The 13,120-nt window shown below is 45.0% G+C and overlaps 1 protein-coding gene across 1 annotated transcript in view; it reads right to left on the bottom strand.

Annotated features, from left to right (window-relative positions):
• Positions 1-905: 905 nt before the first annotated feature.
• Positions 906-13,120, bottom strand: part of LOC128693163 (guanylate cyclase 32E) — a 150,712-nt gene continuing 138,497 nt past the window's right edge. Inside the window, exons 4-5 of the mRNA XM_070089545.1 lie at positions 1,134-1,211; positions 906-1,021 (exon numbers count right to left, since the gene is read on the bottom strand). Of these exons, the coding sequence (XP_069945646.1) occupies positions 906-1,021; positions 1,134-1,211 (194 nt within the window). The remainder of the gene's footprint in view (positions 1,022-1,133; positions 1,212-13,120) is intronic.

Below are 13,120 nucleotides of genomic sequence, written 5' to 3'. Positions count from 1 at the left end.
GTAAACTGCACAGTTACCGCTGAGATGATGTTCTAACCTCACCAACTGGTACAGGCTCTCTTACGTACAATATACCGAAAGAAATACATGGCTAATCAAGAGGTGGTAGATACCAATAATATTCATGTAAAAAGCGACTGGATCTTCAAATGATGTAACATTTAGCTAAATTTTTTTTTCATATTTTGTGGATTTGTAACAATTCTAGCCTCCAGGCACTCAAACAGATGTCATGTGAAGCAATGCTATTTTCAGGCTCACTCGTGGGAAAATAAGTTTCAGGCTCTCCTTTAGAAATGGTTTGATTTGACGGCAGCAAACTCTTTGTTGCAATCAGGCATTGAAGTGTATCTTACATATGTCAGACTCTGCTGGAAGACAAATACAGAATGAAATGACTTTTGAGGCATTACTCTAAGTAGATGGCTTGAGAATGATTGTGAATCAGAGTTATTCACTCTTGACTAACTTCACGCACACATGGTTGATACAGCTACAGAAATGGGTGGAATGTGCTATGCTTTCAAAATTGGGCAGATATATTATCAATGAGAAGTTATACTCTGAGTAAAATTCAGCACAAGAGGCAGATAGGTCTGTCAACGAGCAGTCACCAGTTAATGATATCAACGATCTAGAAAGGAAGACAGTATCTAACTCCACGTCTTGTTAAGTTTGAGAACGCACTGCTACCAGCAATGCTTTCTCAATGTCCTCGGCATGATTAGCCGAGGACATTAGAGACATCGATTCTCTAAGTAATTTGAGCAGAATCTCGCCATTTTTTTGTGTGTGTGTGGGGGGGGGGGGTAATCACGAATCACTGTGGAGTTTACTGGAAAAGGAACACCCCACAAAATAGAAGGCACTACAGTGTTCACCACACGACAGTCACACTTGATTTGTTAGCGCATTAAGAGTAGAGCGAGAATGAAAACTGATAAATTGGTTGCAGATGAAGGAATACCCATCATCCTAAACACTGGGCCTTCAACATCAGCAGTTTCAGGAGCAGAATATACTGAAACCAAATATGATGAAGGGTAAAGGCAAGCAAAGAAACTAAGAATATGTCAAAATTATGGAAAAAATAAGTCAATTACAAATGTCTAAGTAATACAGAATCATCTTACCATTCTCGAAGAGTCCCTTGTCCTCCATGATGGTCATTAGGCCGAGGAATTCATAGTAGTGTCCAAGTACCACATAGACTGTAATTAGAAATGAAACATCCTCTTAATGAAGAAGTGTACATGTTTTGAACGCACGCACGCACATAATAAATAAATAAATAAATAATATATATATATATATATTATATATATATATATATATATATATATATATACATACATACACATACATATATATATACACACACACAAATAAATGTGTGTGTGTGTGTGTGTCTGTGTGTCTGTGTGTCTGTGTGTCTGTGTGTCTGTGTGTCTGTGTGTCTGTGTGTCTGTCTGTCTGTCTGTCTGTCTGTCTGTCTGTCTGTCTGTGTGTCTGTCTGTCTGTCTGTGTGTCTGTCTGTCTGTGTCTGTCTGTGTCTGTCTGTCTGTCTGTCTGTGTCTCGTGCCGAATAGGTAAAACTTGCGATTTTGGATTAAATAGTAACGCTCTTCTTGCCGAATAAGGCAAACGGAAATTTGTATATGCAATAATTTCACAGAAATCATTCTGAACCTAACGAAAAATATATATTTAATTGTTTTTGTTTATTATTAAATTATCGTAAACTTATCTAACACATATGTAGTTGCATTAGACTAAATTAAATTGCGCTTGCTATAATAAGGTTAGGTAAGCTTTCTAAGGTTCTGATGGAAATAAATGATATAAAATACCGACACAATGGAAATATCAACACATATGCAGTATAATGTGATCCTTTATTGACTACGTTTCGCCCACACAGTGGGCTTTTCCCAAGTCACAAACAGATCTGTGATGAATGGTTTGAAAAACCGACAAGTTGAAGATTGAGACACTTATGCAGCATATGGGAATCTTTATTCAGGAAACGTTTCGCCACACAGTGGCTTCATCAGTCCAATACAAAGAAGAAGGCGTAAGGAGAGGAGGAGTATGAGGTAATCAGTCCCTCAGCCTGGAGTGATGATCCGGCTACGACGGATCATCACTCTCAGCAAACGACGGGTGCAGAGAACCCTGCCATACAGCAGATCTCTCAGCAGCTAACCCAAGTCAATGCCCAGGAATTCCCAACCCTAGAAGCCTCAACCAGGCGTCAAGGTCAAGAACCTCCTGCACCCCTACCTCAACGGTGAAACAAGAGGAACAGGAGGCGTCAACAGGGTGCATCTGGTCAATGCGATCAGCAGGCGGCACTAAACGAGCCCCCACCGGCCATAGCACGACAACGCAGGCACTCCTTACCCGGCACAGGCGCTTTGCAGACTCAACTGGAACCTCACCAGCAGATCCCGGCTACCCAACCTGGTATACAGCAAAAGACCACGGTGCATACAATGAAGAAATCCAACACTCAGCAGTCCCTACAGACCCCAACAACCCAGATAATATCCACTGTTTCGAACCCATCTCCAAAGCAGGCCCTCACCAGGGAGGATCTCGTAGCACTCATCAAGGTGTTCACAGATCTTATTTGCAACACAATCAACTCCACGGAACAACAGAGCGCATTCCGGCAGATGGTCAGTACGCTCCTGAGAGTGTGCTTTCTGACCGAAGAGGAGACAGTGGATGCCATGAATTTGCAGGTTCTCAGAGCGGGCAGGACTCAGTCTCCAGCTCAGGAAACAACATCAATGGAATAACCTCGGTACCAAATCACACCCTCAAGGTCCTACAGTGGAACATTCAGGGCCTGAGGGGCAAACAGCACCTCTTGCTGGAGGCAGTAATTCGGGATCGGATTGATATCGTCTTGCTACAAGAAACTCTGACTGTCCCGACTATGTGCCCAAGACTACCCGGTTTTGCTGGGTATTTTCGGCACACGGACCCGGGCGTTCACTGCAGAGGCACAGCTGTATTTGTATCCAATACAATACCTCACGAGGTTATAGCCAACCCTGTGGACTGTGGGGAGGATGTCGAGGTACAGGTCATCCTTGTGCACATACCTGGGGCGCCCATTACCATCTATAACATCTACAAGAACCCAAGACACACCCTCGACATTGCAGAGCTCCTCGCACTAGCACGCACTGAGTGTATTATTGTGGGTGGAGATTTCAACGCACATCACCCAATGCTGCACTCTCACTCAGCAACCAATGCTGCTGGCAGACATATAGCAATGCTCCTACACGATATTCCAGAGGTAAAGTTGCTAAACAATGGAGACCCCACACACCTGTTGGGGGGCTGCTTCGACCTTACCTTCGGGTCAAGACAACTCGCAGCAGGAGCCGCATGGGAAACCCATCCTCACCTTGTCAGTGACCACTTTGCAGTGATCACCACCTTCAACATCAACAGGCCTCCCACAGTTGTGCTACCTCCTAGATGGGACGTAAAGAGGGCCAACTGGAAGGTGTTCCAGGATTATCTTCATGACTGGTGGTCCACATACTCTCTATCTGAAGACTGTGATACGGCTGAACAGGAGCTAATCACTGTTCTCATCCAGGCAGCAGAGTGCGCAATTCCAAAGAAGTCCGCAGGACGCACTCACAAAAAAGACTGGTGGTTCTACAACGACGAGGTGCGGGAGCAGAACCACCGCATCAACTCTTTTAGGAAGCTATACAGGCGTAACCCTACGGCAGAGAACAGGAATACTCAGAGCCATTGTGCAGCATGCCCGCAGAGTCTCTCTCAGAGTAAAAACTGAGAAATGGCTGGAGTGGTGCTCAACATTCGGGCATCACACCACCTTATCTGAGATATGGGGCAAGCTCAACATAGCAACTGGCAAGAGCAAGCCGAGGCCGCCAGCACACCCGAACCCATCCCAGGAAGCTGAGAAACTAGTGGAGCTTTTCACTTCCAGGGAAGCATCCACTCAGCTCCCAAAGGACATCCGGAATATACAGACGGATCTTCTGCCACAGCGCCAGCTAACGATACAAGCTGCATGTGAGTCGGAAGATGTGACTGATGAAGACCTCACGGACTTGGAACTCCGACGTGCCATTAAGAACACAGGTGACACTGCCCCGGGCATCGATGGTGTTACATACTCCATGATTGCACGGGCTGGGCAGAGTGGATGGGGGGGGGGGCCACACTAGACGTCATTAACAAGTCGTGGAGGGTCAGGACACTCCCAGCAGCTTGGAAGAAAGCTACAATCGTACCAATTCCAAAGCCCAAGGACCCAGGCAGTATGAGACCCATATCGCTGACCAGCTGCTTAGCCAAGACTGCTGAGAGGATGGTTTTAAACCGCCTCCTATGGAAACTTGGACCCTCTCATCATCACATATTTGGCTTCACCAAAGGAGTGGGTACAGCAGAGTGCATAACCACTCTACTAAGCCAGATTGCTGACAGTAACAAAAAACTTAGTATTGTCGTCTACCTAGACCTTGAAAAGGCATTTGAGCTAGCCAGCCCCATAGCAATTCTGGCAATACTAGCTCGGAAGGGAATCAAAGGACGCCTCCTGGCCTGGATAGAGTCCTACCTTAGGGGCAGGCAGGCCTGTGTCAGCTTTCAGGGACACTACTCTTCCTTTAAATCCCTGGAAAACGGTACGCCACAAGGAGGTGTGCTCAGTCCTACCCTGTTTAACATCCTTATGCAGGAACTGGTGAGCCTTCCCTTTCATAGTGGTACACAGCTCCTCAGCTATGCTGATGATCTTGCACTCGTAGTGAATGGGAAAGGCAATTTAGAACGACAGGCTCAGAGAGCTTTGGACCTAATTATGCAGTCTTGCAAGGAACTAGGCCTCAAGATCTCGGCCGAGAAATCTCTTGCAATGATGTTCAAGGGACCAGATCCTATGAATAGATTACGTATTCAGGATATAGAACTTGAGTGGACAGGCTCCTACCTGTACTTGGGAATCTACATTGATAAAAAGCTGACCTTTCATTAACAGGCCGAGTATGTCAGGTCACGTGCTCTACTCAGACTCAACGCCATGAGAGCCATGACGATGCACCGTGCAGGGGCAAGCAAAGATGTACTTCGCTTGTACTATATACAAGCTATACGCTCGCTCATTGACTACGGTGCACCGGCGTTAGCTCATCTCTTCCCGCAGAGCAGGCAAAGAGTGGAGGTCGTACAAAATCAGGCGATAAGAACTATGCTTGGGGCCCCCATCTGGACCAACACAGTATGTCTCAGATCTGAGGCCCGGCTTTCTTCCTTGGCTGACAGAGTAAGATACATAAACGCCTGCAAAGTGGCCACGATTCTGCACAGGCAGCAAGGTACCCCACTAAGGAGACAGATATTGACAACCATGGCACAAGATCCCACACTCTTCACAGACTACTCCTGGATCCGTTCGTTTTGTGCTGCTGGGCGGAAGCTGCTGCCTATACAACTATTCCTTGAGAAGAGTTGTGACCTTCCTGTTGCTGGGTACCATCCACCACCTCCATGGCGCCCAGATCCAGCTGATGTTTGCATCATGCAGCTACCCATCTCTAAGCGTCTCTGCAGTCAAGACACTCTCAGCAATCATGCTGAGACAAGCATGGCACTGGCAGAGGGAGGCACATGTGCAGTGTATTTCACAGATGGTTCTGTCGACCCTGACAGGAAGAGCAGCAGCAGCTGGACTGTACCACAATGGTCACACACAAGGCTGGCGACTCCCTGACCACTGCACGATCCTTCAAGCTGAGCTGGTGGCGATTCAGCAGGCATTGTCACATGCCCTACGACATCGACTCCGACCTGTCATACATGTTGATTCCACGTCTGCAATCAATGCCCTCTCCCATCCTCAACCACAGGACAATGTTCACCTCATCACATCGATCCTGAGCATAATGACAGCCTTAGAAGTTCAGGGTAACAGATCGACATTGAACTGGATCCCCAGCCATGCTGGCATCCGGGGAAATGAGGCGGCAGATGATGCAGCCAAGGCAGCAACAGACTATCCACATGTTGGGATTACTGTCCCGATCAGCCTACGACAGACCAAACTGGTGGCTGCCAGAGCCATGAAACTTATGGGGGAGGTCTTAGGTGATACCCCATCTCAACAGTGGTACCGAGCAGCGACTCAGGGAGAACCCCCTCCATATGATAGAAGCTGGTCCAGAGCGCAGTGTACCGCCATCCATCGGCTTCGTTTGGGCTTTCCCACAGCCAAGATGATGGTAGACAAGGCTGAGGAGATGTGCCAGTACTGTCAGCACGTTGTCCAGCGGCCCCTAACACACTATCTTCTGGAGTGCGAAGTTATTGAGACGCTCCGCAGGCAACTAGGAGTGATATTCCCTCCCGAAGAGGAGCCAGAGATAACTGCGGCCACACTAGTGTACCATGGAGTCAACGAACCAGACAAGCTGTTACCTGTGATAACGACATATCCTCCTCCTCGCTAGTGTCCATAGTTAGGAGTACATACGGTGTTGTCGCTTATGAGATGCACCAGCTGAACTGACCAGAAGAGTGCTTGAACAGCATATGTCGCATCATTGTAGAAACCTTTCTCCCTCGGGAGCCAGAGACCGGTCATCGCAAGATTGAGACCCGTGCCAGGACTACGGTCTTGGCGAACATTATACATGCATACACCCCAGGTAGATCTGTTTGTGACTTGAAAAAGCCCACTGTGTGGGCGAAACGTAGTCAATAAAGGATCACATTATACTGCATGTGTGTTTATATTTCCATTTCTAAGGTTCTTTTGGTACAAAACTATTAATTTTTTCATTAACATTTAAGAAAAAAAATATATCTTTAAACGTACAAGAGAAAATTCTAGAAAAGACTTAATTTTAAACGAGTTCTTGCTAATTGATCACTTCTACCTATTCGGCACGACATATATATATATATATATATATATATATATATATATATATATATATATATATATATATATATATATATATATATATATATAATGCTTTTGTGATTTCTCATATTATCAAGGACATGTGAAAAATCACGAAAGCGCTTGGTATTTATATATATATATATATATATATATATATGAATATACCGAAGGGTGTACAAGGGGATCAAACCACTGTCTATAAATTGACAGTCTGATGCTCTACCATCTAGGCTAACCCTGGCCTCTAATAGGAAGTATTGGGCGGTAATTCTGTATTATATTCCATCCGAGGCACCAACTGTAAGGCCACATCGTCTATGAGCTCATATAGGAATCTGGCAATGGGCTCATTTTTAAGAGTCAAGTTTTAATAATCCAATGCTAATATTGTGAATGTTTATCATGTTTCATAATCACCGACTCTGAAATATTTCTTAGCAGCCAAGAGGAACAAGGAATCAGCACTCTGGCTTCCACCCATTTTGCAGGGTTATTGCACGCCCGGTTGTGGTTGAAAATCGCATTTGAATCCTGAGCTGTTGATATTGAGTGTGTGTGTTGTGTTAACCTAACATCCAGAGGTTTGCCTGACTGACCCACCTAAGATAAGTTGCAGTCATTACAACCAATGATATGTATACTACCAACTCAGTGTTGGGGAGAATTCTTGAAAAAAATATTTTTCACCACCCATGGACTCTTAAAAACTACTAGTATGTTGAATCTTATTGGAAAATTCGTCAGGACAGATATTCTCAATGCATGGAAGAACCAACACATTCTTAACCTGAGGTATTATCCTAGGTTCAGTCCTATGATAAGTTTGCCTTGCTGCCATTTCTGTAAGTTCCTAAGGGTACTATAGTTTTTAAGTAATACCAAAGATTTTCCAAATTTCCTCATGAAACTCCGGGCTGCACACTTGCTAATCTCTTAAAAACATGATAAATGCGCTCATTTTTACCCTTGATTCATTGTTTGAATAATAATGAATGTAACAGCAAACATTAGTGGTCTTAACATAAGAACATAAGAAAGGAGGAACACTGCAGGAGGCCTGTTGGCCCATACTAGGCAGGTCCTTTACAATTCATCCCACTAACAAAACATTTGCCCAACCCAATTTTCAATGCCACCCAAGAAATAAGCTCTGATGTGAAAGTCCCACTCAAATTCAACCCCTCCCACTCGTGTACTTATCCAACCTAAATTTGAAACTACCCAAAGTCCCAGCCTCGATAACCCAACTAGGTAGACTGTTCCACTCATCAACTACCCTATTTCCAAACCAATACTTTCCTATGTCCTTTCTAAATCTAAACTTATCTAATTTAAATCCATTACTGCGGGTTCTCTCTTGGAGAGACATCAAGACCTTATTAATATTCCCTTTAATAATACCTATCTTCCACTTATACACTTCGAATATACTGTAAACTGTAACTGTAAACAAACATTCTATCACCCCGGTCGATCAGAACATCTAAGAATGTGAACCACTTAGCTTCACAGGGCAGGATATCTTTCAAAAGCTTAGTCTCAAAAACTCCATGAACAGATTACTTAATAGGGGAGAAAATGGATTTCCCACAGCCATTCCCTAACTTTGAGCGTAATATATCCCTTCAAACTCAACTTATAATCAACTTCACACAACTTGCTCAACTCATTAATGATGTTATCGAACGGCAGGGAAAACTCAAATTAATTCATCAAAATGCGTCGAGCAATCTATCAAGTAGGGTAATAAAAACTAAAACCTTGGATAGCTTTACAAAGAGATTAGACAGATATATGAGTGGGGAAAAACTGGGTTTGATTAGTACCTGGAGCATTGAAGCTAATTCTTGGGTAGATTCGGTAAAAGATCGGACAAATGGTTGGTTTTGTGAAGGACATGCCTTGTATGGTCCACAGGACTGCTGCAGCGTTTTTCCGTTCCTATTTATCTACAAAAGGAAAAAAAAACACGCACACAAAGAATTGAAACGCACTTGACGATAGTCTCAGGTCAACTGGCTGGTCAACAATTGAGGTTAGAATTCTCACTTAGCTCCGCCCACAGCCAGGGTTGCCAACCCTCCGTTTTCAATACATATTTAAATTTCTCAGTTTTAAGTTTTGGTTAGGAGCCATGCTCATGGGAATATACTAATTTTATAAGTGTATATATTTGACTAAAAATGGGTTTGCAGGCATTGAATAAACAATTTAAGTTTTGTTTTTTCAATATTCGGTAACGTTGGTGTTCTTATTAACGTATATTTAATTGGTTTAAAGAAATACGTAAGCAAACACTACGACATATTTATTAGAAAAACGTTTCAGTCCTGAGACCTTGATCACTTCTAACATACAGAGGTTAAAAGACAATATACATAGGCGGAGAGTGAGATGTGAGCGACATGCGTCACTCACACCTCACTCTCCGCCTATATATACTATATTTTAACCTCTGTATGTTAGAAGTGATCAAGGTCTCAGGACAAACTTTTTTTAATAAATGTCCGAATGTTTACTTAAGTGTTTTACTAAACCAACTTGTCGGTTAATACCACGGTATACAAATAACCCGCACATAGGAGAGAGGAGCTTACGACGACGTTTCGGTCCAACTTGGCCCATTTACAAAGTCACGCTAACAAAAAGGTGAGGAGGGAGTATATACAGGCCAGCAGACAGGGACGGGACAAGAGAGTAGAAAAAGAAGGAAAGAGGTAGTGGTAGAGATAGTAGTAAGAATAGTGGAGACATTCAAAGACTAAGAAAGAGGAGCACTGCAAGGGAGCTAGAGACCCATAAAGGGTAAGAACAAGAACACAGAAGGGGAAAAAATAATAATGGACAAAACCATTATTATTTTTTTCCCCTTGTTCTTGTTCCTACCCTTTGTGGGTCTCTAGCTCCCTTGCAGTGCTCCTCTTTCTTAGTCTTTGAATGTCTCCACTATTCTTACTACTATCTCTACCACTACGCAGAAGAAAGCAAATCCAAGGAGAAAGAGGAAAGGGGAAGAGGAAAAAGGGGAAGAGGAAAAAGGGGAAGAGGAAAAAGGGGAAAAAGAATCAGGTTAAGTCATTGGTGTTCTGAAGTTTGGAGTAATTTACAGTGTAATGGGAAAGGAAGGCATCAACAGAAAAATACCCAGGACTAAGATTCGTACAAGGAAAGTTGTATGTAAAGGAGGATTCAACTAGACAGCGACTGTGAAAGTTAGACGTAGGGTCGACAGTTATAGCACAAGACCAGTCAATAGGATGACTGTGATCTCTGACGTGACAGAAAAGAACTCTGTTGGTGTCAGCAAGCCTAACACTACTTTTATGCTCCCCGAGTCTGTCAGAAAGAGATCGGCCAGTTTCCCCAAAGTACTGAAGAGGACAAGAGAAACAAGAAATAGAGTAGACACCAGGAGCATATATAGAGGGAGGAGAGGTATGAACTAGATTGGTGCGAAGAGTGTTAGTCTGGCGAAAAGTAAGTTTGAAGTCTAAGGAACGGAGACAGTTGTTGAGATTAGAAAGACCGGAAATATAGGGAAGGCAGAGAACAGGAGAGTTCCCAGGAGTAGAGAGTTTGGGAGAGAAGAAATTACGTTTAGCACGTGAGAAGGCAGAGTCTATGAAATGGGAAGGGTAGCCAAGACGGAAAAATGAATTACGAAGAGTGGAAATTTCTGATTCAAGGAACTGAGTTTCACAAATGCGGGGAGCACGGAGAAAGAGAGAAATAAGAACAGTTTCTCCGTGCTCTCTGCATTTGTGATTCCCAGTTCCTTGAATCAGAACTTATATATTATATATATAGTCAGGACATCCCAATTTAGCCCACCCAGGTAATTTTTCTGGATAATTTGCTTGACTGGTCTGACGAGTGGTAACTGGAATTTAACACTAGGAAATGTAATGTTATGAATATCGGAGGACAAAGGTTTCCAGAAAAGTGTTGAGGGTCGGCGGACAAAGGCTGCAATTCTCCCTGGACCTCGGGATGAGCCGTGTTGCAAGTATGTCACCTGAGGCACACATCAAGCATATCACTGCAGGAAGCTTGACACTGACGAATTTTCTTGTAGATTTCAGGAATATCATCAAGGAAGTATTCACGACCTCATACACAGCATATGTCAGGCTCATCTTTGAGTATATCGAGAGATACCACTCCCACGCGCCCTCCTAGGACGGGGAAGGTGCCCGAGCCAGAGCTTTCTACCAACTGCATCTCACTAGACTCATTCCCACGAGTCTCCCTGGGGCAGGGAAGATGCCAGACCAGAGGCCTAGTTTCTCCCTACGAGCCTCATGAGCGCGGGGAATGGGGAAAGTCCTGGGAACAGTTGGTCCCAGAAGATGAGGAGGTACTTTTACCTTCTCCCATGACAGACATAGGTCTGAGACACTGCCAAGACAGGGAGCTAAGGCCGGGTCACCACCTGGAAAAGACCAGGGCCGGGAGACTACCAGCGAATCAAGATCTTTGAGTATGCAGCGCCATTATGGATCCCGCAACTAAAAAAAGTGCATAAAGAAGCTGGAAAAAGTGCAAAGGTTTGCAGGAAAACTAGGCTCAGAGCTTGGGGTATGAACCATGTGGAGAGTTTAGGGGAAAGGGGGCTTAATCTTACGTCATAAGACAGATTTACCAAAGTGACACTAATACTCTGAGGAAATGATAGGATGGACAGAAAGTGGAGTCTCCTTGATACGCATGTCTTAGGTACAACAATACATGTATATATAATGTTCGCCAAGACCGTAGTCCTGGCACGGGTCTCAATCTTACGATGACCCGCCTCTGGCTCCCGAGGGAGAAATACAACAATACATGTATGTATGTATGTATAATGTTCGCCAAGACCATAGTCCTGGCACGGGTCCCAATCTTGTGATGACCCGTCTCTGGCTCCCGATGGAGAAAGGTTTCAACAATGATGCGACGCATGCCGCTCAAGCGCCCCTCTGGTCAGTTCAACTGGTGCATCTCATAAGCGACACCATATGTACCTATGGACACTAGCGAGGAGGAGGATATGTCATTATTACAGGTAACAGCTTGTCTGGTTCGTTGACCCCATGGTACACTAGTGTGGCCGCAGTCATCTCTGGGTCCTCTTCGGGAGGGAACATCACCCCTAGTTGCCTGCGGAGTGTCTCAGTAGCTTCGCACTCTAGAAGATAGTGTGTTAGGGGCCGCTGGACAACGTGCTGACAGTACTGGCACATCTCCTCCTCAGCCTTGTCTACCATCATCTTGGCTGTGGGAAAGCCCAAACGAAGCCGATGGATGGCGGTACACTGCGCTCTGGACCACCTTCAATCATATGGAGGGGGTTCTCCCTGAGTCGCTGCTCGGTACCACTGTTGAGATGGGGTATCACCTAAGACCTCCCCCATAAGTTTCGTGGCTCTGGCAGCCACCAGTTTGGTCTGTCGTAGGCTGATTGGGACAGTAATCCCAACATGTGGATAGTCTGTTGCTGCCTTGGCTGCATCATCTGCCGCCTCATTTCCCCGGATGCCAGCATGGCTGGGGATCCAGTTCAATGTCGATCTATTACCCTGAACTTCTAAGGCTGTCATTATGCTCAGGATCGATGTGATGAGGTGAACATTATCCTGTGGTTGAGGATGGGAGAGGGCATTGATTGCAGAGGTGGAATCAACATGTATGACAGGTCGGAGTCGATGTCGTAAAGCATGTGACAATGCCTGCTGAATCGCCACCAGCTCAGCTTGAAGGATCGTGCAGTGGTCAGGGAGTCGCCAGCCTTGTGTGTGACCATTGTGGTACAGTCCAGCTGCTGCTCTCTTCCTGTCAGGGTCGACAGAACCATCTGTGAAATACACTGCACATGTGCCTCCCTCTGCCAGTGCCATGCTTGTCTCAGCATGATTGCTGAGGGTGTCTTGACTGCAGAGACACTTAGAGATGGGTAGCTGCATGATGAAAACATCGGCTGGATCTGGGCGCCAGGGAGGTGGTGGATGGTACCCAGCAACAGGAAGGTCACAACTCTTCTCACAGAGCAGCTGTACAGGCAGCAGCTTCCGCCCAGCAGCACAAAACGAACGAATCCAGGAGTAGTCCGTGAAGAGTGTGGGATCTTGTGACATGGTTGTTTATATCCGTCTCCTTAGTGGGATACCTTGCTGC

Source organism: Cherax quadricarinatus, chromosome 28, assembly GCF_038502225.1.
Source record: "Cherax quadricarinatus isolate ZL_2023a chromosome 28, ASM3850222v1, whole genome shotgun sequence".
NCBI lineage: Eukaryota > Metazoa > Arthropoda > Malacostraca > Decapoda > Parastacidae > Cherax > Cherax quadricarinatus.
This window is presented reverse-complemented; position numbering and strand designations above follow the sequence as displayed.